This window comes from Pelobates fuscus, chromosome 3 (assembly GCF_036172605.1).
Source record: "Pelobates fuscus isolate aPelFus1 chromosome 3, aPelFus1.pri, whole genome shotgun sequence".
NCBI lineage: Eukaryota > Metazoa > Chordata > Amphibia > Anura > Pelobatidae > Pelobates > Pelobates fuscus.
In genome coordinates, this window is record NC_086319.1 from 338,749,545 (window position 1) to 338,776,952 (window position 27,408).

The 27,408-nt window shown below is 39.3% G+C and overlaps 1 protein-coding gene across 5 annotated transcripts in view; it reads right to left on the minus strand.

The window, feature by feature from the left end:
• The window catches only part of NEDD4 (NEDD4 E3 ubiquitin protein ligase), a 122,401-nt gene that overhangs the window by 37,814 nt on the left and 57,179 nt on the right, over positions 1–27,408 (minus strand). For all 5 annotated transcript variants that reach the window (XM_063449083.1, XM_063449080.1, XM_063449079.1 and 2 more), the window contains 7 exons: positions 22,172–22,222; positions 20,009–20,070; positions 15,418–15,520; positions 9,593–9,759; positions 8,245–8,362; positions 7,628–7,792; positions 1,979–2,044 (listed from right to left, as the gene is read on the minus strand). In XM_063449083.1, coding sequence (XP_063305153.1) covers positions 1,979–2,044; positions 7,628–7,792; positions 8,245–8,362; positions 9,593–9,759; positions 15,418–15,520; positions 20,009–20,070; positions 22,172–22,222 — 732 coding nt within the window. The remainder of the gene's footprint in view (positions 1–1,978; positions 2,045–7,627; positions 7,793–8,244; positions 8,363–9,592; positions 9,760–15,417; positions 15,521–20,008; positions 20,071–22,171; positions 22,223–27,408) is intronic.

Sequence of the window (27,408 nt, forward strand, 5' to 3'; positions counted from 1 at the left end):
CCGAAACCTTTTCGTGATCCTCCGCTATCCCCTCTCAAAAACAAATACACACAGTTTAACAAAGCTTGTATCTGTAACACTGACTTCTATGTGACGTGTCTCTCCTAGTCTTCAAACTCTCTCTCAAAACTCATTTCTCTAAAATCAGGCTTACTAATTGTTCTAAGTCAGACACTCACAACCCATAACATGCACAATTTAGCCAACATACCTAATTTAATACATAGCATACACTGAGTATCATCTCCTTAGATTGCATTGGTGTTACATTTTGTGGGTTCCCTTAAATGTGAACTTAAGTTACAGCTTCTCTCCATCGAGTCTCTAAACTCAAGGGAAGCTCACTGCCAACCCAGTGTGGCAAACTTCCCTCGAGTAATGCTCAAGTCACTATTGCAATCACCTGAATTGGTGAAAGTGGCTGTTGCCAAATAATGAGTGAGTCTCTATTCATTTCACATAAACCCATTGTTTTGCTACAATTAACAGAACACTCCACTTCCCATTTGTGAGGGGAGAGGAGCGGGAGGAATATTAATCACTGTTTAGCAGATACACCCCAATGAAAACATGCATATCTTAAAACAGTTTGCATAAGCTGTATTTCTTATTAACTGCAGCCCTTGCAAGCCCTCTTCTTTTTCCCTGGAAAATACTTTCGCGGAGAAATAGCCAATCAGATGTTTCACATTGATAAGCCCCTGAAAGGCTCCCTCTGGGCACCTGCAAGTCGGCATATGCACACAACAGCCGTGTACTGGACACTGGTCTGAGGTATGCAGAGGTGAAGGCGTTCAGGGGAGCTAACAGAAGCAGGAAGAAACCTACCTGCCTGTTTCATTGACAGCCTGGAGGGTGTTGTATTAATATATTTTAAAAATGCCAATCTCTAATAGAACGATAAACTGTTATTATTATGGGATACTCCTCACCCATAAAGCACTTTAGCAAGCTTTAGAGCTTTATGGGTGTAGAGTGGTCCTTTAACCCCTTAAGGACCAAACTTCTGGAATAAAAGGGAACCATGACATGTCACGTGTCCTTAAGGGGTTAAATGATTACATTAACAAAAATAAAAGAAAAAGAAAGAAAACTCAGTAATTAAAATCATGAAAAGTATTTAAAGGAACACTATAGTGTCAGGAATACAAAGTTGTATTCCTAACACTAAATTGTCTCTCTGTCCCTGCACCCCAGTCCCCACCCCGCCATCATAAAGGGTTGAATAACCCTTTATTCACGTACCTGATTCAGACGTGAGACGATGGTAGAACCTAATGCAAGCGTGTCACGAGCGCCGAAAGAGCATTAGGCCTTCCTGATTTAATGCATTCCAACACTCAAGCATTATTCCACAGAGTCAAACTCTGTGAAACAGCAGGAAGACAGCCACTAGAGGCAGTCTTAACATTGCAGTTTCTCTAAAACTGCAATGTTTTACATTGCAGAATTAGGGGAACAGGGGCAGTACACACAGGCCACGTCAATGAGATGAAAGTGTCCCTTTAAAATTACTCCATTTAGAGAAGTTCAATTTTTTATTTAAGAGGTGACAATCTTGCATTTTATAGCAGGCAGTAGAGAGATACTAGCTTATTCATATGTATGCAGCCCCGAGTTCCGAAATACAATTTTAGATAAACCTGCATATGAACTGGCTGAAAAAAAGTCACCATTGACAACATAGATTTTCTTATATGATTTCAATCTTGGATGAAACAGAAAAAGCCCTGCACATTTTACATGGGATTTTAAACTTGAATTAGGATAATATTTCATACACACTATTTAACAAATGTAAAACTGAAAGTTTAAGAGAAATCACCATTGCGTCTTGTGACCATTTCCTCAAGACAAAAAATAGCTAAAATTGTGCCAAGTGGGAAACAAGCGCCTACAAGCATGTTAGTCAGCAGATTGATGCATATTGCAGTTGCAGGCAGGCAGGCATGCATATGAAAATCAAACTGAATCTTACAACTGGTATTGTAGGCAGCTCTTCATTAATATAGGACTGCAAGCTCTCTCCTCTGCTGGAATGGACCTTCATAAAATATATTTAAGACTATTAGTGAAATGAATAAACAGTTTTATCAGTTACATATTACAGTTTAATTATTTTGTAAATGTAGGGACTAAAAGTTATGGTTGCAAAGTCAAGAGTTTTAATTGGTTATCTCTGCTGGGTACTTGATTGGTTGCTGGTTACACTTCAGAAATTTACATCCGTAGAGACTTTAGAAGGCAACTGATAATTAAGAGCCATAGAGTTTACTAGTCCCTATATTTCAAAACAAAACGTGTTATAAACAAAACACCCCCACCCCCAAGTGAGAATATTAAAACTTTTATTAGGCAGAAACATGCCTATTGTAAAGTTTTTTAGGGACACTACAGCATGTTATTTTGCTGCAATTACAAATTCATACAAACCAGCTTTTGGTTTCGACTCTTACAGTTAAGGAGAATTAACTTCCTTATATCTAGTGAACACTGAACATTTATAGGCTACTTTATACCTGTTCTAACCAGCTGTAGCTTACAATAAACTGAACTAAAAGCAGTCTCAGCCGTAACTCTTCATGCCAGGAGCTGAATACCACTTGGCGAATAAATTAGCACATTAGCATAAATTTTACACATTCAGGTGTAAAATTGTTTACGTGTTTAGGAGAATTTAGATAAAAAGTCAAAATGAAGTTACCAGCCAGCAAAGAATGTACAGCTGCATACCCCCAGGCATTCTTTTTGAAGCATGCATTATGCTACATAATGCAGCTTTGAAAACTTTTTTTCTTTAGTGCTTTGCAGCAAACAAATGTAAACACAGAGAAAGCAGGATGGTGTGTGATTGATTTACTTGCAATAAAAAGTTTGCCAATGCTTTGTGCCCACTAACTTCAATAGGAAACAGCTTGTGAATAATAAACCACTCTCTGCCAGTAACTTGTACTCTTAAACTGAACTCAGTAGGGACAGTTTACAAACTTGAAGTCTGGTTAAGTTCTCTGAAAGAAGAATCATGGAAGAATGATTAATTTTAATATTGAAGATGGTTGTTTATCCAACTCTGTTCGTTTGGAAGAGAATACTTATTAGTATCTATAACAGTTTACTGACAATTCCACAGAGAACAAAGTTATATATTTGTCTTTTTTCAGGCATGCAATGGAATTACTATTTTCCATTTTTTCTTGTAGAAAACTGCTGGTTTCACTTTTCTTTATTCTGACACTCTAAATGCGGTGAGCTTCAGAAATGGGAATTTCTGCGAAAACTGGAGCCAATTACTATGAAGAAAACTGTCCCATTATAAACCACTTTTACAAACAACCAAAATAAACAGTCACTTTATAGAATACTTTGATAAACATCCACCAATGTGTTTAGAGCAGAATTTTCACTTCTGTTAATATTTTATTTATGTGATGCTTCATTTTTTGTTAAAATGTATACTAAAGATTTAGCAAGTGACTTCATAATCCAGTTCAGTCCAGGCACAGTCAGGGCACACAATGCAAATGAGGAGAACAAAATATGGTTTTAGTTCCTCTTACATTAGTTATGTTAAATGTCAGAAACGTGCATTATACCTATTGTGACAGAGCCAAGAAAAATGAGCCCTGTTGCACTATAGAGGTAAACACAACACTGTTGATTTCTACTTTTAACTGTGCATTTCAAACCATAAAAAACATATCTGCTAAATATAGGTGATAAGTAAACATATAAAAAGATAATTCAACAATAAAAGAAAAAAGAAAAAAAACTGGAAAAAATGAAATTCACTCCCGCCCCTACTTCTGGGTCCCCAAGGAGCTCATAATTATATGAAAGGATGGCTGGTTTTATCTGTACCCGACAAGTGATGTGCAATATTTTACAGTCATGCCACTCTGCTGTCTCAGCTCTTACAATGGCACACTTCTCAGTGTTGTTAGATATGTATTTATTTTCAAAAATTACCAGTGCATAACATGGTTTCACATTCTACAAGTACACAAAAAATTCAGAATGTGCCGGTTTCAACGGCCAGAAAATTGTCTTTGCACCATAATGCACTCCAAACATCACAATTAATGGTATTAATAGTATCTGACGCTGGACGTCCTCGCGATCTGCATGGGGACCTCAAGTGTCAGATTTTTTTCCCCCAAAGAAAAGCATTGATTCAATGCTTTCCTATGGGGAGGTTTAATGCGAACGCGGCATTTGACGTGCATGCGCATTAGACCCAGAGATGGTGGAGGGGCGGGGCTTTGTCTCAGCGCCGAGTAACATTGGCACTAGGAAAAGGTGAGTGTAGCAAACTCACCCCTTCAAGGGAGTTTGCCATGAGTTTTTGGAGGGGGCTGCTTGCCCGCCTCCTGGCCTGTGACTACTGCCCTGGGATGTATTGCCCTTTAAGAACGCATTAGGGCATAATGGATTTTTTTATTGTGCTGCTACTGGCCCTTTAAGCACAGCGTATGGACTTCTATTGGACTGTGTATTTCCCTTTAAGAACTGTATGTGGGCATATTGAGACTTTTTGGGACAATGCCCCTTTAAGACTGTGTCCCCAGTGTCCCCAAACCTTTAATATACTGTGTTCCTGGCTTTCTCCCACTGCACGTGTCCGGTTGCCCTCTTAAACAGACATGGCGCATAACCGGACCCCTGTTCACTGATACTCATCAGATGGCCCTAAGTGCATGGGTCACCCGATGGGCAAATTGCGGTGGAAACCCAGTTTTGGCAGAACACCAATTGGAAAATGCTGGTTTAACCCCTTAAGAACACAATTTCGGGAATAAAAGGGAGTCATGATCGAATATTTCCGTCATTTGTCCTTAAGGGGTTAAAGCATTTCATTTTCCAAATACTTTTAGAAGGCTGAATAAATAAGTGAAAAAAACAAAGTTGTGTAAATGTACATAATTAGCAAAATGGCTATTGTGATATGTTTGTATGCTAGCTATGCATCCCTTGCTATAAATAAATGTTTTGCTAATATTTTTTCATTTAAAAAGTGCCCGGTAGTGAAGGGGTGAAAAAACTTCACGAATACAAATCATTCCTCTTTCCTGCTCTAACATTGCGGAGTCCTTTTCTAAATGCACAATATCATAAAAATGTATAACGTTATCTTTGCAATTTTTACTAGGAGAAACCTGGCCTAAAAATGCTGGTCTAGGTTTCTAAGCATGTCTTTATATGGCATAACACAGCTACCTTAATAAATCTGTGAAGCCTTTTTTCACTAGGAGAATATCAAAATATTAAAGGGACACTATAGTCACCAGAACAACTACAGCTTATTGAATTTGTTCTGGCGAGTAGAATCATTACCTTCAGGCTTTTTGCTGTAAACACTGTCTTTTCAGAGAAAATGAAGTGTTTACATTACAGCCTAGTGATAACTTCACTGGCCACTCCTCAGATGACTGTTAGAGATCCTTCCTGGGTCATGGCTGCCTAGAATGCATCCAAACATTCAGTATCTCCTCCCTCTGCATGCAGACACTGAACTTGCCTCAGAGATTTATTGATTTAATACATCTCTATGAGGATATGCTGATTGGCCAGGGCTGTGTTTGAATTGTGCTGGCTCTGCCCCTGATCTGCCCCTTTGTCACTCTCAGCCAATCCTATGGGGAAGCATTGTGATTGGATCAGGCTACCACTTCAAGCAAACTTCGGATGTTCCATGCTGTCCTAAAATGATCTTGAAGGCTGTTACACAAATTCACATACACACTTAATTTTAATTTTGTTTTATTGGTGGGAGAGAGGGTGTTTCACATTAAGGTCCACCCAGCCTCCCTTTTCTTACATTGAAAGGGAGAGCTGGAGTGGAACCTCATCCCAGTGGGGAGCTGATGATATCAGTCTATGTGCTGACTGCCCAGCTACAGGCAGTTCTGTACTGCAAGACGGGGCTGGCATGACATCACAACCCAGCATCAGTACTGGGCAAGCAAGGGAGCTGGGAAATTACAGCGGAGAGATCCTGGCAGTCTACTTACAGCTGCAGAGCAGGTGCAGCTGGCACCTCTACCAGTGGTGCACCAGTAGGCAGAAGGTGTCTGCTCTGGCATTAAGAAGCAGTCTGTGCTAATTGCATTATGATTCAATTATCAATTTGCTAAATTACTTTGTAACCTGAATTATGGATGAAATCAGCCAAAAGCCTGGTTACTCTGTGTTAGTTGTTGGCATCAAGCAATAGTATTTAAGGTGATTGGGGCTTCAGATGACCTTCAGAAGATATATGATGTCCATACGATGTCATTGTATATTTAAAGGGACACTATAGTCGCCAGAACAACTACAGCTTATTGTATTTATTCTGGTGATTAGAATCATTCCCTTCAGGCTTTTTGCAGTAAACCTTGTCTTTTCAGAGAAAATGCAGTGTTTACATTACAGCCTAAGAATTACTCCACTGGCCACTCTTTAAATGGCTACTAGAGGTGCTTCCTGGGGCAGTGCTGCAAAGTGTGTCACCCTCTGAATGGAACTTTTCTCATGGAGATGCATTAATTCAATGCATCTCTATGAGAAGATGCGGATTGACCAGGGCTGTGTTTGGCTTGTGCTGGTCCTGACCCTCATCTGCCTGTTTGACAGTCTCAGCCAATCCTATGGGGAAGCATTGTGATTGGATCAGGCTACCACTTCTGATTATGTCAGCAGGCAGTGGACAGGTCTAAAGGAAACCGGGACAAAGCAAGCAGCTCCAGACTTGAATACTAGTAAGATTTCACTATATTTAGGAAGGCATGAGGGGGCCAGGGGTGCTGGATGGTTGTTTTAATTGAATAGGGTCAGGAATACATATTTGTATTCCTGACCCTAGAGTGCACCTTTAATTATTTTTAGTGTGCTAGCCTCTACAAATCACTTCTGTTAGTTAGTTGTTACATGCATCAGAAACTATTCATGTACAGTAAAATCTGTTGTGGACTTATCTAGATATTCATAGTTGAAGGTGACTCTCCAGCAACTCCATTGCTAATTTCCTCTCTATTGGTAAATGATTTTCCGTGTGTTTAAGATGATGTGTCAAACAAACCATGCATATTCATGCTTACAAGGCCGAAGTTGATGTGACTTAAGGGTATAAATCGCTTAGTAGAAAGGGAATTATGACAAAATCAGAACTATGAATTGAATAAATCAGAGTTGCATTTATCCTTGTATACATACAGCTCATACTGAAAGTAAAAAAACTCGAAATACTTTACGCACCCTTTCAACATACATATAGGCATTTATGTCATTTCTGAAGGATATCATGCTCAAAGAAAGGCAAATTAAGCACTTTTTAAAGTTTGGTGCTAGTGCCCCTTTACTCTATACTATTCTGATTCTTTATGAAACCAGTGACATTTAAATTCACACTGTGTTCAAACCTCAAAGCTTAAAACCAGCACAGCAGACATAGCCTCAAGACAGAACTTGAAAAACTACATGGCAGTACATTCAGACCACTTTAAATTAAAGTAGAAAAGCAAGCTTCCAAAGTAAAAGTAGAACGTCACAAAACATAACATGCTTACACCTCCTCGTCACAATAATGCCAAAGATAAACTACATATGATGTAGTGTGAGAAAAGATAAGGATTTCAGTGTAGACACTTACGTTGAATGAGCCCTGTCGGCCACTGGGACTATTCCCAGAAATATTAAGACTTGTGCTAAGCTCCTCTGTGATTTCCGTATGTACGTCACTGTTTTGGGTAGACTGTGGCTCACTGCTATGGTTGCTGTACACAGTGGTTTCATCCTCCGTTATAATTTCCCAGCTCTATGGGGAAAGACCAAAAAAAAAAAACAAAAAAAAAACAACCGATTATAGTACTTGGAATGCTTATAAGGATTGTATATAGCCGGGTTTAAACACTCCACTAGCCCAAGTCCATGCCACAAGTATGAACTGCAGTTAAAGAGAGCCATGCTTCAGATACAAAAATCAACAAAACCTCCAAGCAGCTCACACAGTAATGGTGCATGGCTAATACCAAAAACTGAGGAGTTAATTAGGAATATATCAAACACACCAGAAACATTTCAGGCCCATAACCAAAAAGACAAGAGTTGGAGAAGGACTGAGGGGCTAAAATGTGAAAATTAACCAAACCAAGTGTGATATGTAAAAAAATGGTTAGATAGGAATCAAGAAGGATAAACTATACTAAACATACACTAGACACCACAGGCACAGACAGAACAGTGAACATATCTTCCTAATTAGTTCACCTCTGGAGATTCCCTTGTCTCTGGAACTTCGGCTTCTTCAGAGATTTGTCTCCTCGTTGTGAATGCATGTTGTGCTTCCCGCTGAATATTCCCATTGTCTGCACCAGTCGTGCTATCTCTGAAAAAAATATATTCACAACAATTCATTGCACCTCTATGAACTGATCACAGAAAAAAAATACACAGTAGAAAAAAAATGGTAAAAGTTACTTAACTTGCATGGTTTGGGAAACTGCATTATATGAACACGACATTTAACATTTAAGGTTGCTTATAAGTCTTATTTAAAAAATAAAAAAAAGTTAAACTGTTACATATGTTTAAAGGACCACTATAGTCACCCAAGCCCCTTCACCTCAATTAAGTGGTGTGGGAGCGGTGATCCTGTTCATGCATTTATGTAAAACCCTGCCGTGCAAGGGGAACATTGGACTGGACCATCACCGAAGGGAGTCTCGGCACTAGAAAAAGGCAAGTAAAAAGCTTTATTTTATTATTTCTATTGCAAAAGGGGAATGTAAACTTATAACTAGGAAAAGGGGCACTATATATTTAAGAATAGAGAGGTGCATTCTTAATGCAATAGTGTTCTTAAGGAGTATAAAAACAAAACTGTTTTGGCTGTCTACTCCAAACCTTTGTGATTAAATGAAGCAATGACAAGGATAAAGGTATGAATACACATGCTCTCAAATTAAAGCTGCCTCTTGTGTCACTAATTTCAAATCCAACATGCATGGAAACAGAGCCAAAAGGAAATGTTCACTGTCTACAAACTTATGGCTAGCACTTTAAATGTATGCAAGAATGTGTTTGTGTCTTTTAAGCCCTTCCTAAACTTTTGTTTTAACATGCGGTTGCAGACAACATGTTTTATTGGATCTGAGCTTTTTCCTATTTTCAAAAACACCAGTCTTCACTTGACGGAAGCCCTGAGCATCAGAAGGACCACCTGGAACTGAATTGCATAGGGTAAGTAATTGCAATGCCCCTTGTTTTTAGTTTTCTTTTGTGTTTTAATCTTGTGAACTGGCTCTGAATGGTATTCATATTACTTTCACTCAGAATAATACAACTATGTTTTCATATGCAGAACTAATAAGGCAATGCTCCCTGGACTAATAAGATGTTTAAAATGTGTGCCCCTAGGCATGTGATGATAAAATGTGCAGTGTACAGTGGATAAACAAAGTAATGGAATGTGCTACTCATCAAAACAGCCTGACAAAAAAGTACAAGAAAATGTTAACATGACCTAGTTGTCTGTTTTTACCTAAACAACAAAACTTAGATAATATTATACATATGTGCTCTGGTTATTAAACAGTGTGCAGTAAAATTCACATACTGATGTGTGGGCCTATGCCACTGTGTTCTTCTAAATTGGTGGTTGACATAGTAAGTTCTGCCAAGGATATCTTGTTTTTCTTCCCAGCCTGGAGGTAGTGGTGATAATTCCGGTTGTTGCTGGGGTTGGCAAGAAGCATCTGGTTGGTCCAATATAATCCAGCCAGGCTGATAAAAAAAAAAAAATATTATTATTATGAACAAAGCATATTACGCACATTTTCACTGTAATTTTCTGCTTGCATTATGGTGTTTCCAAAAAAAAAAAATTCTTTAAAAAGTAAATAAGCCGAAAGTGATTGGTTGATGGTCTTATTCATACATACATTAAATCCCAGTTGGATTGTTGCAAGTAGCAATTTTTTTATTTTAATTAACGAGCTGTTGGAATTTGTTTCTAAAAAAAAGAAATAAAAAAAAGAATGCCTTAAGAGTCACTCTGGAAAAAAATCCTTCATTTGCGTTACCGGAAGATTATACACTCAATGGCCACTTTATTGCCTCCAACTATCTAAAACGGGTAGAATTCCCGTTGTGCCAGAACAGTGTAAACTTTTTGTGGCACGGATTCCAAAAGATGATGAAAATACTCTTGAGATTCTGGTCATAATGGCATCATAAAGTCAGTATTTTTTTTTTGGCTGCAAATAACGCTGAGGATCTTCCAGTTACCACATCCCAACGGTGCTATAGTGGACTAAGATCTGGTGACTGTGGAGGCCTTTTGCATACATTGATCTCGTCATATTCACAGAACCAGCTACGGATTATGTGTGCTTTGTAACATGACACATTATCTTGCTAGAATTAGCCATTAGAGAGATGGGTAGAAAGGTCATGAAGGATTTCAGAATCAACAATATTCAAGTAGGCTGTGCCATTTAAACAATGCACTTTGGGAATTAAAGGACCATGAAAAGCCAAGAAAATATCCCTGAATCATTAATCTACTACGTGTCTAAACAACTGACATAAGGAGGAACACATGCATCTTTGCAAGTCCCAAACCATCCACATGCAAGTCCCAAACCATCCATCCCTGCAACATGTCCTCATTGGGGGACCCTCACCCTCAGGGTCCCCCTCCCCTTCAGCAGCGTACCTTTATCCAGCGCCGGGCTCCCTCGGCGCTGGTGACCGCTCCTTCCCCACCGACGTCAGCTCCCGAGTGGAGCAGAATGCGCATGCGCGGCAAGAGCTGTGCGCACATTCTAATAGTCCGTAGGAAAGTATTTCTCAATGCTTTCCTATAGACGTTCTGCACGCTGGATGCGAATTTCGCATCCAGCGTCGCAGAAGTGCCTCGAGCGGCTGTCAGGAAGACAACCACTAGAGGTTGGATTAACCATGCTATGTAAACATAGCAGTTTCTCTGAAGGGTTAAAACCTTGGGGACCTGGCACCCAGACAACTTCATTGAGCTGAAGTGGTCTGGGTGACTATAGTGTCCCTTTAAATTTTATTTGCAAGCATGTCTGCTTTGCGCAGAGCTAGGCATTCACCTTTTTCTAATTTGGCTTCTATGAGAGGTTTGGGGAAATCTTTGGAGCTTTTTCTCACAGTGCTGCAGACCAGTGTCTGCAAACCATAAAGAGTTTTAAACACACGGACACTGCTATAAAAATTGTCCACATAAAGGTGGTAACCTTTATTGAACAAGGGGATCAGTAGGTCCCAAACAATTTTCCCACTTGTCTCCAGAGAGTCAGGACAGTCAGGAGGGTCCAGTTGACCAACTTGTCCCTCATATATGTGAAAGGCAAACGTACAGCCACTTTCGCTCTCACACAGTTATGGACAATTTTATGCCATACATAGCGTGCTTTGAGGGCACGTATTGTCTGAATCCTAATCTCCCTTTGTATTTCATTAAGGATTCATCAATGGATAAATATTGTTGAGTATAAACTTCTGAAAATTTGTGCTGAAGATGGTCTACCAATGGGCGTATTTTATAAATCCTATCATATTGGGGGTGATCTCTGGGGTGACAGAGTGTATTGTCGTTGAAATGTAAATATCTCAGTATCAACTCATATCTTGTTCTAGGCATGGTTTGGGAGTACACTGGACTAGAACAGATTGGGTTGGTGCTCCAGTAAGAGCGGATTGATGGCTTCTTTATAATCCCTATGAGCATTGTAAGAGTCCAGAACTTTTTAAGTTCAGGGACATCTGTGGGATGCCAAGCATGCTCCCTGACTCCATAGCTACCTGGATTGGTATCAAAAAATTGCGTAGCATATAAATTAGGCTGGGAAGCATTCTCCTCCCAGATGGTATCTCCTAAAAATAGCTCCATGGAGAGAAGTCATCCACATTGACATTAATGCCTGCTTTGGCACTAAAAGGGGGAATGTTGGGCTCAGCTAACTGTGGAGGTACCCAGTCCTCCTTCACATTCAACCTAGCAGGGAAAGCACAGCTTTTTGCAGCCAGCTCACACACAGATGACGTGTCACTAGACGTGTCAGAAAACTGGAAAATTGGACGCAGTGTCAGTGGTGTCAGTCTGATGCCAAGAAGGGATATGCCTCCTTCAAGCTGTACATGCGCTGCATGTTTCACCAACACACTACCTGACACATAACTAACAAATAACATTTTTTTTTTTTAAATCCACTAAAACAGACTAAAATGTCCTTTAGTGGCAATCCCTAAACTAACTCCTGCAAAAAGAATCTAATGATTTGTGGACCCAGGACATTATTATTATTATTATTATTTATATAGCGCCAACAAATTCCGTAGCGCTGTACAATGGGTGGACTAACAGACATAATTGAGATCAGACAACTGGACGTACAGGAACAGAGGGGGTTGAGGGCCATGCTCGATGAGCTTACATGCTAGAGGGAGTGGGGTATAGTGACACAAAGGGTTAAAGTAGGGGAATTAAATAGTTTGTTAAAGAAGGATTTATTGAGTGCTTGGTATGTCATTTTTGACAGTTGCAGGAAAGGAGTCATGGGGTGGGGGATGAGAAACCTCCTGACAGTGTAATTGATACGCTTTAATGAAGAAGTGAGTTTTCAGAGACTTTTTGAAGGAGTGGAGGCTGGGTGAAAGTCTGATTGAGGAGGGAAGGGAGTTCCACAGCCCTGGAGAAGTCTTGAAGGCGAGCATCAGAGGTGGGGATCCGGGCAGAGGATAGGCGAAGGTCTTGGGCTGAGCGCAGGGGTCTCGACGGGACATACTTGTGTATGAGGGAGGATAGGTATGTTTGAGCAGCATTATGTAGGGATTTGTAAGCAAGCGCCAGAATTTTGAATTGGGCCCTATATCTAACTGGAAGCCAATGCAGGGACTGACAGAGCGTGGAGGCGTGGGAGGTGCGACCGGACAGGAAAATAAGCCTCGCAGCCGCATTCATTATAGATTGCAGCGGTGCAAGCTGGGAACATGTAAGACCGGTGAGAAGGGGATTGCAATAGTCAAGGCGAGAGAGAATAACAGCATGAACCAGTACCTTCGCTGCGTCCGGCGTTATATATGAGCGGATGCGCGCTATGTTCTTGAGTTGGAAGCGACAGGATTTGGCTATCGATTGGACATGAGGAGTAAAAGAGAGGTCAGAATCAAGAAGAACCCCTAGGCAGCGAGCTTGCGAGGTAGAAGTGATAGTAGCGCCGTTGACTTGGATGGAGACAGACACAGAAGTAGCAGCACTTGAGGGAGGAAAAACTAGAAGTTCTGCTTTGGACAGGTTGAGTTTAAGGAAGTGAACAGCCATCCAGTTGGAAATAGCAGAGAGGCAGTCAGAAACACGAGTCAAGGTGGGTGGAGAGAGATCACGGGAGGACAGGTAGATTTGTGTGTCATCTGCATATAAATGATATTGGAAACCAAAGGAGCTGATGAGTTTACCAAGGGAGGCAGTATAGAAAGAGAACAGTAGGGGGCCGAGGACAGAACCTTGGGGGATGCCGACAGAGAGGGGTTGGGGAGAAGAGGCAGTGTCAGAGAAAGAAACACTGAAAGAGCGCTGGGAGAGGTAGGAGGAGCACCAGGAGAGAGCAGTATCCCGTAGACCAAAGTTACGGAGAATGTGAAGAAGCTGTTGATGATCAACAGTGTCAAAGGCGGCAGAAAGATCAAGGAGGATTAGGATAGAGTATTGGCCGCGAGATTTAGCAGCAATTAAGTTGTTGGATACTTTGGTCACAGCAGTTTCGACAGAGTGACCAGCGAGGAATCCAGACTGAAGGGGGTCAAGCAGAGAGTTTGATTCGAGAAAGTATGTCAATCTGGCGTACACAACTCTCTCGAAGATCTTAGAGGCAAATGGCAGTAGCGAGATAGGGCGGTAGTTGGATGGGGAGTTGGGATCAAGGTTGGGCTTTTTCAGAATCGGGGTTACAGTTGCAAGTTTGAAGGGTGAGGGAAATGTGCCAGAGGAAAGGGAGAGATTGAAGATGTTAGCGAGAGGTAGAGCAAGAGAGGGAGACAAAGTGCGGATGAGATGCGAGGGAATAGGATCGAGGGAGCAGGTGGTGGGGCGGGAGGACAAGAGCAGAGCAGAAACCTCTTGTGCTGTAGCAGGCGCAAATGAGCATAGGATGGCAGGGGGAGTGGGGTTGGGTGTTGTATTGATAGGGGTAGGAGAGAGATTAGAGATCTCGTTCCTGATTGTAGAGATCTTCTCAGTGAAATGAGATGCAAAGTTTGTGGTGGACAAGGTGGTGGAAGGAGGGGGAGTCACAGGGGGCGAAGAAGGGCATCAAAAGTGTGAAACAGGTGTTTGGGTTGATGGGACAGTGTGCTTATGAGGGTGTTGAAGTAGTTTACTTTTGCAGAGGAGAGTCATGCTGTAGGAGCGCAGCATAAATTTATAGTGGACAAAGTCAGATGCAAAGTGAGACTTTCTCCAGCAGCGTTCAGCAGTTCTGGAACATTTTGGAGGTAACGGGTCAGCTTGGTGTGCCAGGGTTGTAGTTGGGGGTGCTTGCTGCGTTTAACTGTAGGAGGTGCCATGATGTTGAAAACGAGAGAAATCTCAATGTATCTTTCCTGGTAAAATATTTTATAAATAAATAAATAATAGAGATTTGGGGTAAGGAAACTGACTGACAAAATTTGCCGCTTATATATAAAAAAAACAAAAAAAAAACAGACTAAAACACTGCTTTTTGACAAAAAAACAACCCTTAAGGGCCAAAAAAAATAAATAAAAATACAGACAGTACAAAAGCACTGCTGTAACAGGACTTGGCAGGGAAGGGGTTAAAAAGGATTTTTAAAAAAACTTTTTTCATAGGTTTGGCACTTTGGCAACACTAACTATCACGCACTGATCTCTGTCTCTCTCCCTCACAAAACGCTACAGAGGAGAGAGGGGCAGAGATCACTGTCAAAGTAAAAATATAAATCAAATCACTATTTGGTGTGGCCATCCTCTCCCTTTAACACAGCATGAATTCTTCTAGGTACACTTGCACAAAGTCATGAGCACAATTAAATCAAGCAGAGTCAACACCCACTTTGACAGCCGCCAATTGTGAGCGATCGCGTGTCACTCACACGACGTAATTGGCTGTTACTATCTACCTGGCAAATAGTAACAGCGGGATTTTGGCGGAAGCGATCATTCAGGATTCAGGATCGTGACTGGTCCTTAAGGGGTTAACAACACTGCTAAGTATGCTAAAGGTTTCTATATATATATATATAACAAAAAATTAAGGTTTGCAATTTCAAACTTTATAATCTTTACGAAGTTTTGATAACATAACAGTGGCGGCATAAAATACAAAAGGTGTTGAAACAAAAATAAAGCTAAAACAGAAAGAAAAACATTACATCTACAGGAAAACATATCTGACCTACCTCTATCTCCTCAGCCTGATCTGGGTTGTCTTCTTCTGATCCATTGTTTTTGGGTAAATATGTCATTTTTAACCTAAGATTTCCTTTGACCTTAGATTTGTGACTAAGGAGAAAAAAATTAAATGTATTACAAAATGCAGCACAGTCTGTTTGAATAAACAATGTAATTTTAAAACGACAAATAGTTTGCTACCGTGTTTCCCCGAAAATACACCCTACCCTGAAAATAAGCCCTAGCTGAATTTTCGGGGTGGGCTGCAATATAAGCCCTAACCCGAAAATAAGACCTAGGCATTGCACCTTTGCGGCCCGGCGGGACTTCCTTCTTCTATGAGGAGGGGGAGGAGCGTTGCAGGCCGCGGCATCGCGCAACGTGATGACGACGCGCGCAGCGCCGTCAGTCTGCCTTCACTGATCTTCAGCGGAAGGATCCATTTCCGGTCGGTGAGGCACCCAGTGGTCGGACTCGGCGGGCAAGGAAGGCATCTTTGAAATGTGAGTAGATATTTTATGTCTGGGACTGAATTAATTAAAGGGGGCGGTGAATTAATTAAAGGGGGCGGTGAATTAATTAAAGGGGGGGGCTGGATTAATTAAAGGGGGGTGGATAAATTAGAGGGGGGTGGATTAATTAGAGTGGGGGTGGATTAATAAGAGGGGGTGGATTAATTAGAGGGGGTGGATTAATTAGAGGGGGGTGGATTAATTAAAGGGGGGTGGATTAATTAAAGGGGTGGTGGATTAATTATCACAGTGGAGAGATCCTGGCAGTCTACTTACAGCTGCAGAGCAGATGCAGGTGGGCACCTCTACCAGTGCTGCGCCAGTAGGCAGAAGGTGTCTGCGCTAATTGCATTATGATTGAACTATCAATTTGCTAACTTACTTTGTAACCTGAATTATGGTTGAAATCAGCCAAAAGCCTGGTTACTCTGTGTTAGTTGTTGGCATCAATCAATGGTATTTAAGGTGATTTGGGCTTTAGATGACCTTCAGCTAAAGTTGTTTTGGAGATTTGACCCTAGACACAGATGTACATGTCACCAGGAAGCATAGCAAAGCTTTCTGGTTGTGGTACTTATCTGACAACTTTCATAACGAGCCAGACTTTGAGGTTCCCTGGCAGTGTGGTAACGTGCTTCTGGCTGCAGAGTGTCACCTGACGGCTCTAAGCCAATGACTGACAAGAAAGTTGCACAGCATGGACAATAGGTATCCCAGAACAATATATTTAATTATAAAATATTTTACCAGGGTTGATACATTGATATTTCTCTCGTTTTCAGGTATGTCCTGGGTAGAGTTGATGACAACCCAATGAAACTGATGCAGGTGAAATTACACTTACAGCAGCAGAGGGGTTGAATTCCGTATGTGCAGCGTTTCATAGCAAAGCACTGCCCCTCCAGACTCCAGGGGAACATGACTACTTCAAATCACTGAAGTGGACATGATGCTTGGAGTAACCATTTAATTAAACATATGTACTGGTTTTAAACTCATTTTAAAAAAAAAATAAAAAAAAATCTTCACTTGTGCTTTATTCTAAAACAACCAAGGCAGTTTCAGCATTTTCATCTGACAACCGAGTCCTCAATATGTCAGGCTGAAAAGAGAAGCTGCCGATTTAAATAGTCAGTTTCTGAACGCTGTCTATTCCAAGAGGCACAGGAGTATCTGAGTTTCAGGTCACATCACTAGAAATGGGCAGTGTTCATCAGTATTTTCTATCAAAGGCTATTTGATGCAACCTAACAATTATCAACCAATGAATCAAAATTATACTGATGACCCAATGACCAATGCAACACAAAAAGGCAACTAATTGTGCCTTCAAGACTCACATACCACAAAAAGAAGTGGTTCTCGATCAGTTATAAATGACACAAAGTCTATAATTTATACATTTTCCAAATCATTTCAAACAGGGATGCCAACAAAACGATCTGTCTGTATCCATGCTTATGCCATTTGTCATGTCAACCATCTGTAAATTTTGCCAATGTTGCAATGAATACAGTTTACAACCTGAAAGACCAATATTTTGTCCCGGGATTACTTTGGCTATCAGCATTTTATGGTGGACAGCGATTAGCAGAGAACTACTAACAAATTAATTTCCAGAAACATGGGTTAATGAAATAACCCAGAGTAAACAGTGCATTCCTTAGGACAGAAAAAGAAGGGTCAAGCCCTTAGTTAAAAACTGGCTAGAATACAGTAGGCAGCAGGAAACACTATCGCTAAAAGTCCTTGAATAGCCAATCACAAACAAAAAAACTAGAGAAAACATATGTCTGCATGATACGCAGGTGTTGTACAGACATATCTACAAGCAAACTGTGCACATTGGTGCAGCTCCCACTGTGTTCTCTAATTTGATTTCCTTAGAATGTCCAGGCTTCTCTTTGAACTAAATAACTAGTAGTCTATCCAGGGCTTTGGTATCAAAGCCTGTTTGAGAGGGTTAGGTGCTGAGCTCATCAAAATGGATGAAACCACAAACCAAGTGGCATATCTCTGTTCCCTAGAAATACAGTATCTTTCATTTAAAGGTTTAAAAAAAAAAAAAAAAAAGCCACAAATCAAAAAATATATTTTAGATGAAACTATACCTGCTTGATTACTTATTATAGAAATTTGTTAAAAATACCACGAAGAAAAAAAAAAGATTTCACATCCAAAGACACCAAATAGCTACATAAAAATAGCTAGATGTAATGAATATGAATTAAATGATTGAAGCGCTGAATAAACAAACTCGAGAATGTGGTCAGGAAGTATGCAAGGACATTCCAGCACCCAAACTAAACCAGAAGTACTGGAATCATTGCTGGAAATAAGAAGTGCTGTGTTATATTTGGGATATTAATTCTGAGCCCTCCAAAAAAAATAATTAAAAAAATTAAAAGTGTGTAACGATATCAATTAATGAAACACTCCCAGGACTAATAAATTCTAGACACGGTACTGGAAGTTTTACTTTTAAATAAAATTAAAACACGTGGAAGAAATTACACACGAAAAATAATAATTGCATGCAAAATTAATTTAACTAGGTTTCCTTCTTTCTGTTGTCAAACAAAGCATTAAAATATAAAAGTTAGGAATAAAAGAAACCAGAACAAAGATTAAATTGGCCAATGTGAATACATATGCCATGCCTAATTATTTCTGAAACGGTGGTTAGAATGGCCATTGGCTTACTCTTATAAACACTGTTGGGAACAGAATGTAATATTAATCTCTGGCAGTAATAATACAATAATTCAGAGCAGCCAGTGGCGCATTATTTCTTATTCACATACTTCTAAAACATCTCTGGATGATCTATGTCTGAGAAAGAAAGAAAATGTACTGATAAACTTTGTTGCAACTTAGAGCACACCTCTCATTTGTTACTCTCTGCAGTACATAGTTTTATTTTTTGGGAACCCTATTCCATGTTTTCTGACTTCTAGAGTTCAGTTTGTGATTGGCACACAGAACGTTTGGGTAGGGTTACAAGGGCAGGACTGCAACTTTTGCAAGTTGTTTTTGGATATACCTCAATGAAAAATTGCATAGTTGATGGGACACTATAGGCACTCAGACCACTTCAGCTTATTGAAGTGCTCTAGGTTAGTATTTCTATGGAACTTAGTGCTGCAAAGTTAAAAATTGCAGCACTAGGTCTGCCTCCAGTGGTTGTTTACCAGACAGCCACTGGAGGTGCTTCATGGAGGCTAACTGACCTTTGGTCTGGTATCTGATGCTGGACTTCCTCATGCTCTATATGAGGACATCCACCGTCCAGTCAGATTCCCACCCCCAAAGGAAAGCATTGATTCAATGCATTCCTATGGGGAGATCCAATCCACGTGCAGCATTTGCCATGCATTAGCGCCATTTGCCGCAGAACGCTGGCGGAGGCGAAGCTGCGACACAGCACCGAGGACATCTGCGCTGGGATAAGGTAAGTAAATAAAGGGTTTTAATCCTTTACTCACGTCGGTGGGGTGGCATGAGGGAGGGGGGGGCGGGCGGGGGTAGAGGGACAGCTTTGTATTCCTGACACTATATTATCCCTTTAAATGCATGCAAGTTTTCATTTGGGGTATATTTACTAAACAGTGATCTTTTTTTTTGTATTTGGGCAGTGGACTGTCCCTTTAAAGCATCTGCTCTGTTTATCAAGAGTCCTAAAAATAAATTATTCCTATAGTCCATGCATTTTCTCATACATAAACACAAAACACATGCAGCACCATCCCGGAACAATTGACATGCATCTACAGTTGATTAACTGAACTGTGCGAAGTATGTACAGGAGAGTGTGCACTTTTCATTAATACAATACTTAGCTTCCATAACTTACCTGCTAAGGGAACTGGCTTACCACACTTGTGGATGGCAACGTCACTTAAATGACATGACAAATGACCGTAAGTGGTAAGTGTAGCATGATACGCTTACAGTGTGTAAGTAAGGGTCCCCTGTTCCAGGTACAATCTACAAAGCTAGTACAAAGCTTTACAAATACAAACTCTAAAAACAGATCTTTTGGATAGAAATGTACTGTTCGCAATTAACATTAAGTTCTATTATTTACCTTCGAGGATGAAGAATGAAGTCCTTAAAAGTGTATGGTCTCTCCAACCGTGGATTTTCTGTCTGGATTAAAAGAATTATAAGCTTGTGTAAAAAAAAATGTGCTTAAAGTAATGAAAAATTTTAGAAAGATTTTAATATCCCCATTCAGGTTTGTTTGGTTTTCCATAATTCTAGTAATATTGCCATTATAGAAACTGGATCTGTCTCATAACAGTTTTACAGTAAAGAATACAACACAAATGTTGTTCTTTATTAAACAAATTAAAGGTACAGTTTAGGCAATATAACTACTTAATCTCAGTGGCTATAATACCTGTAAACACACTAGTGCTGTTCCACTGATCAAGAATAGCACGGGCCCTCAAGAGCATTGTTTGACTGCCTTGAGCTTCTCACTATATCCATAGCGGATATGTATTGCTATGATTAATGTGTAGTTACAGTCCACCTTAGCTATACCTCGATTGGGGTTGGTTTACGAATCTATTCAATCTTATGATCTGTGTAATTTACTTTATTATTTAATCAGAACTAGAACTATTTTATGTGAGATAGTACGTAGTTACTTATTTCTTCATCATACCCTGAACATTTTCCCTACCCCACAGTGTCACAGAAATATTCACAGTGCTGTGCGAATTGTAAATCAAAATCAGAGATGTCTTGTAAATGCACTTGAAGAAACAGTCTGGTCAATATTCGTAGCAGCTGAACTGGTAGGACACAGGCAACCCCATGTACCACATCAGCTGGAGTATTAAGAAACATAAGAAAAACAGCAAAAAAATATATAATAAAACTTAAATTTATTTTCAAGTTATCCCATTACTCTATATAGTTCTTTATCCCTTCAAACACCTGATTACCTTCTACTGAAAGGGAGACCAATGCAAGTTTTTAACCAACTCAAACATCATGGGGAAAGTCCAGTAATATGGCTGTCCATAAAACAGTTGTATTAATCTGTAAACTACAGGAAATGTTTGACTGTATTGCTTTTTTTGGATGTTGTATGGTTTTTAGCAGCAGCTGAGCTTTCAAATGACCTTTTGATCTTTTAACAGAACAATTATGTTTTAACTGAGAATTGTGTGTTTTTTTTTGTCCAAACAGAAAACAGAAAAAGGGCCAGCTACCAAAAAATAGGTAAGGGTGATCTGAATTACATTTCTTGTATATACTTAGAATGCAAATGCCTGTCACTGCATGTACATGAAATGACTTTAGCTAATCGGATGAGAACATGGCAAAACCTTTTGTCATACTGCACAGCCTGGGAGGAAGGAAATCAGAGGGTGTCTGGCTCTGGGGAAACAACTTCAGAGTCAAACCATTTGAAAATGGTTTAACCTGTGATGGGTAGATAGCACCCAGACACTCTTGCCGTCACTTAACTTCTATTAGGTGAAGTTGGTATGAGGGTGGGAGTGCTCCTTTAAGTAACAGTAGTAATGCAAATCAGACCAACATCCATAACCAAATATGTAAAGGCATCTTTTTTTTTTCTTTTTTAAATGTGCACTTTAATCACATTATAGAGAAAGATCATCAAAACAAGAACAGATTGCAGTGATATTGTAGCAAACGGTTCGCTTCCAAAACGTCTGTGAATGATATGTGCCCTTCTAGATACATTCTTGCTAATGGAATTCACAACTCTATGGGGGTATGAAAGATAATCAAAATGAAACATATGTTTAGTAAGTTGACTAATAGAGGATTAACTGTAAACCAAAGTAGGATGTCTGCTATAAAACATAGTCAAAGCTATAAACATACGAGATATGCCTGCCTGGCAGCACATCCAGTCTACAATCTATCATTTCCAGCTAACTCCTTCAGTACAGGATGAGATGCCAGCAAACAGATCTTCTGGGAGGCCAGGAGTTAATATACTCATGAAAGGTTAAATACCATTTCCTAGAAACAAAGCCTAATTTCTGCAAAATCCCCAAAGCCTTGTAGCAGCTTCATGCTGAGACCAAAAGATTTTAAAACTCATCAGTCCTGGCAGGCTTCCTTTGTACTTTGACTAAGAACACATATCAGCTTTAATGGACTTAAAGGAGAAGGGGGAAAAACAGGCAAGCTTGTGATCAACAGATTAAGTTTACAGAGCTAAAGAACAGAACGTCAAACTGTGAACAGAGTGAGTACATACCGGTAAATGATAAAGAGGAATATCCACGTGACCAAGAAAATCATCTCTAGTCTAAAAATGAATAATAATTATAGTTAGGAATACACATTACAAATCCAAGTAAATCTGCAGAACATTCTTTAGATCACTTTTTAATTTTATTTTTTGATGGTAGTAGGGGTTAAATTACATTGATCTGTATAAAAGAGAAAATGTTTGCTAGGGTTGCCAAATGTGGCATCACATACTTTAAGGATTTCCATTCACGAACAATTAGCCAGACTGCAACCTGGCCTGGTAATGGTACACAAGGACACATTCTGAATACAAAGGCCACACATTTTACAAATAATGCAAAACCTAATCAAAATATTTGTTACGTGTGTGTGTGTGAGAGAGAGTGAAAATCGACTATATTTTAGGTAAGTGCAGCGTATAACTAGGAAAACACCAATCCGTCCTTTCTTGTGAATTAGTCATTTGTGGTTATATGGCAATAAGCTTCTACGTCAACAAGTAGGGGAGTAAACAGAGGAAAACACCCAGAAAAATTTTGATTGAGATGTGCTGACTGTGGGGTGCAGTGAATAGGAGAAAGGGTGCAGAATAGAGCTCAAAACTGGATAAGGTGTCACCAGTCCCTATATCTGCAATGTAGAAATATACTCCTACTAAAAAGGGGAATAATCAGGAGCAAATATTCAGACCGGGGAAAGAAAACAAATATATAACACACTGAATAAAAAACTGTTAAGTGTAAAATAACAGATCAAGGGGAGAACCTAAGAGACTGGTGCAATAATTAAAAAAAAAAAAAAAAGATGATATAAAATCCCTGAACATAATACACTGAAAAAGTCCCAATCAATAGAAAAAATATGCAACATCTACAATGGTATGAAAGGAAAAAAATAATTAACAAGATACAAAAAAAACCCCAAAAACGATACAGAGGGTGATAGGGAAACTCAGACTTCGCAATAGTACAAATAATTAGTCCAAAAATGGTTATAAAGTCCAAAAGTAAAGAGTACTCAAGTCCAATTACCCTCTGTATCTTATTTATTATTTTTTTGTATCTTGATATTTATATATTACCTTCACTACCAGCATTAATTTTGCATATTTATTTTTCTTCATTGGGTGGGACTTATTTATTTTATGATATTCAGGGTTTTTATCTTTGCATCATTGCCCTAGTCCTAATATGTTATCCCCTTGACCTGTTATATTTTATATTTCAGAGTTTGTTATTCAGTGTTTTTTTTTTTTTTTTTGGTTATTCCACTATTTTTACTAGTAGGAGTATATTTCAATTTTTTCTTTTAGGAAAGATTGCCAAATTGTCTGTACAAATCAAATAATTCTGAAAGTAAATAAAATCAATGTTCATTCACGATTGGTAACCCGTTTCATTTCTACAAATAAGCCCACCATACATTAATGACTCTTGTCATTCTCTCTACATTAGATCCACTTCTCTGTTTGAGCTCTCCTTTAAAATTAGCTTTCATTACATACAAACTCCATTCTCTAACACTACTTCCCCATTCATAATTGAGACACTGTAATGGTCTCATTTATTGTACATTTCCCCCACTTTCATAATATTGTAAAGTGCTGCAGAATTAGTTGGCGCTATATAAATACCAATAATAATTATACAAATCCATATCAGATTGCCTATAAAACCCTCTATAGCAGCACTATTTGCCACCACTCCACCATTTAAAATGTATGTGTTCTTTCACCATATCATTCCTCTTCCCCACCATCAATATGCACTATCATCCTCCCAACCTTATCAGTTCTCTTGATGAAATCAATCTTATATGCCCCATCAAAACTGTGCTTTATTTCATTATGAACTTTCGTTCTATACCTGTGGATGAAACCCAACTCTTATTCTTTACCTTCATTTCCCAAGCTACCTATTATGGAGGCCAGAAAGCCATTGAATAGGCCTCCAAGTGCCAGTGTAGGCAAATACTCCCATTGCTTTATGGGGCATAGAACAAAATAAGTATCAAGTAAAGTATCTTATAAAATAGATAAATATATCTATACACATTAACTTTAGATATTATATATAGCAGTAACTTTAATATATTACATGTTAATGGCATTTTTTGTTAGTACCCTATACCAGTTTTTTTTCTTAACTTCCTTATTTAACACGACCCACTAGCCAACGATAACTTTACTAAACCAAGCCAAAAAACAAATCACATGGACTTACTGATACTGGCCTTTATACGTCACATTTAAATTACCTTCACAATTTGACACATTTGCCATATACAAGTCAGGGGCGTAGAATTTGTATCGTTCAAAGCCTGGGACTTGCAGTCCCATAGGCTGGGCAAACAGATTTTTGTTCCGGCCTTAAGCCCTGCTGTGGGTAATTGGGAGGGCTGCTACACGGGATGCGAAGGGTTGATGCTAGTGCAATGAACCACTGGTGGGTCCAGACAATTGTAAACGCTCAGCTGCAGCATGGTGCTTACGAATGAGTCAGGGTGAATACGCTGGGATTTCCAAAAACAAAGCACACATACTACCAACAGCAGGCGGTCCACAATACACACATAGTGTGTATTCAAGAAAATTCAAAAGATAGGTTTAAATTATGCTGTTATACATTTTTATATATATATATATATATATATATATATATATATATATATATATATATATATATATACTTTATTTTTGTGAGAAAGTCTTGTTACATTAAAAGCATACAATGGTTGGTGTACATTAGGTATAAGACATTCAATTACAGTATTCCAGACGTAACATCGGTAGTTCTTTGTCTGCTCTTAGTATCAAGCATGTCACATAACAAGGATATTTCACATTTTATATTATACACAAAGCTTGGATATCAAACCATCGGTGTTCCTGGAACAATAAACTATCTATGCTATTGTGATCCTTTTAACCATATTAAATCCTGAATTTCGGTTGTGGGTTGTGTCACCTTTCCCTATTGGTGCTATCCTGGTCCAGACAGGTTGTATGATGCCTGTGCTGCTTAGGGATTCGGCACTTAACCCTTTTCCGAGTTTGGAAAGAGAAGAAAAGAGAATAAAAAGGGGGGGGGGGGGAAGAGTAATATAGGAATAGCGGTGAGGAAGGGGAGGAGTGCGTCAGTTTGGTGGGGGCCGGGGGTGTCCGATGCCTCGCCTTTTATGCTCATCTATTGAAGGTGTCTCTTTTAAGTGCATGTCACGCCCAAAGGGTTGTAAAATGATGGGTCAAAGGCTACGTCATTCGCGGAAAAGTTCGCTACTTGTCCATGGTTCCCACATCTTTTCGAATCTAGACATATACATATTTTTTTATTACAGAAATAGATCCTAACCCAGTCCTTATGCCATACCAACAGTCTAGTATTGAGGTATTTAGAAGTATTTGTTTTTTAATCAAACATTAACACAATAATATATTCCTGAGCCATAGGATAGATATTGAGGTATGCTTTTAGGGGAACATTAATTTGATGCTGTTCAATAATCCTTCTCAAAAAAAAAAAAAAAAACACAAACCAGCCATTCCCAGTCTATGGGGTCTTTGCATGATGTACGATACCCCAATGGAACAGTAGTCTTCTTGGTTGAATTAGAGATAACCCCCCATCTACCTTAGGGACCGTGTTAGAGTTGTTTCACCGAGTCCATACGAGCCTAAGTGAAAGGAGAATCTGGAGTGCCATCAGAGCTAGTTTAAAGAATGGATCCATCACCTCAAATGCTTGCACCACCGAGTGTAGATTGATTGTCCCTTTGTGTGCAGCATAGAGGAAAAAATCAAGCAACAGCAGTGGGAAGTGACAACACTTTATAGCTGTAGTTTTGCCTTTAGTTCAGTTCGATATTTACCCAAAATTAAGGAATCTCTACTTGGATTTACACTTTTTGACTACATGGTAATTTCAATGGAATTCCAGCACAGAATTTATGATATTCTATTTTTAGTTTTAATTACAGAGCCACTTCAAATTCCGACGGATCACACAAAAAACATGGTCATGGTGCTAGACCGTTCCTTTTTTAAAGACCAACTTTACAAAGTTTGATCTTAAGACAGATATAGACTTTAGTGCAGAAATGCAATAGGGAAAATGGAATATAGAGCAGCAAAAAGTCACATATAATATAGTTAATTTAATATTGGTGTTTCTGACAAAATTAAAAACATGTTTTAACCAATGCTCTTGCTGGCAGCACTATTAGTAAAGGTATGTAGGTTTGCAAAATCCTACTCCTAACCACAAATAGCTGGATGGAAACATATGAGCAGCTAATGTGTAAATAGCTGTATAAGCACTTTTTAAAGTGGGCCTGTCAGTATAGTTCTCGAATGTTCTAATGACTATTTGCTTTTGGAAAGGCTATTCAAAATATCCTTGAAAACAGCCATATTGGTCGCACATCATTAAAAACAGCACAATTTGTGCACCTTATGAAGACTTTACAATTTGGATTAAACAGGCTTTATGGACAAATAATTACAACATTCACAGAGTTGGTCCCTGGCTTTCCCCAACGATTTTTACATCTGGACATAGACAGGTGGTTCTGTTTACATGACAGACAACTGATTCATTTGTGCTCATGTAAGGATATCTTTAAAACCTACACAGCATAATACTGTAGAGAAGGGGGAGGGGGAGAAAGCTGAGGCCTGACTTCTCAAACCAAATGCTCTATAATAAACATATTGAATTAGTTGATGTTGCTAGACAGCTTTCATAATAAATGAAAACCAATTTTTCAAAGACGGCTACTAATCAAATTTATGAGAATGTGCATATAAATATATTCGTTAAAGAGACACTATAGTCACCAGAACAACTACAGTAGTTGTTCTGGTGAGTATAGTCAGTCCTTGCAGGCTTTTAGCTATAAACACTGCCTTTTTAGAGAAAAAGCAGTGTTTACCTTACAGCCTAGAAACACCTCCAGCAGTCACTCCTCTGATGGCCACTGGAGGTGCTTCTGGGGCAGTGCTGATGTTCAGCGTCTGCACGCTCTTCATGGAGACACTGAACTTTACTCATAGAGGTGCATTGATTTAATGCATCTTTTTGAGAAGAAGCTGAATGGCCAGCGGGTCGTTTTCTATGTCCCAGCCCGACTCCTTGGCAATCTCAGTCAATCCAATACTTTCCATACAGGTTTGTGTTCCTGACCCTAGTGTTTTTCAAACACCATAAGAACTACATTTCAATGGAGTCCCCTAGCACAGCCTTA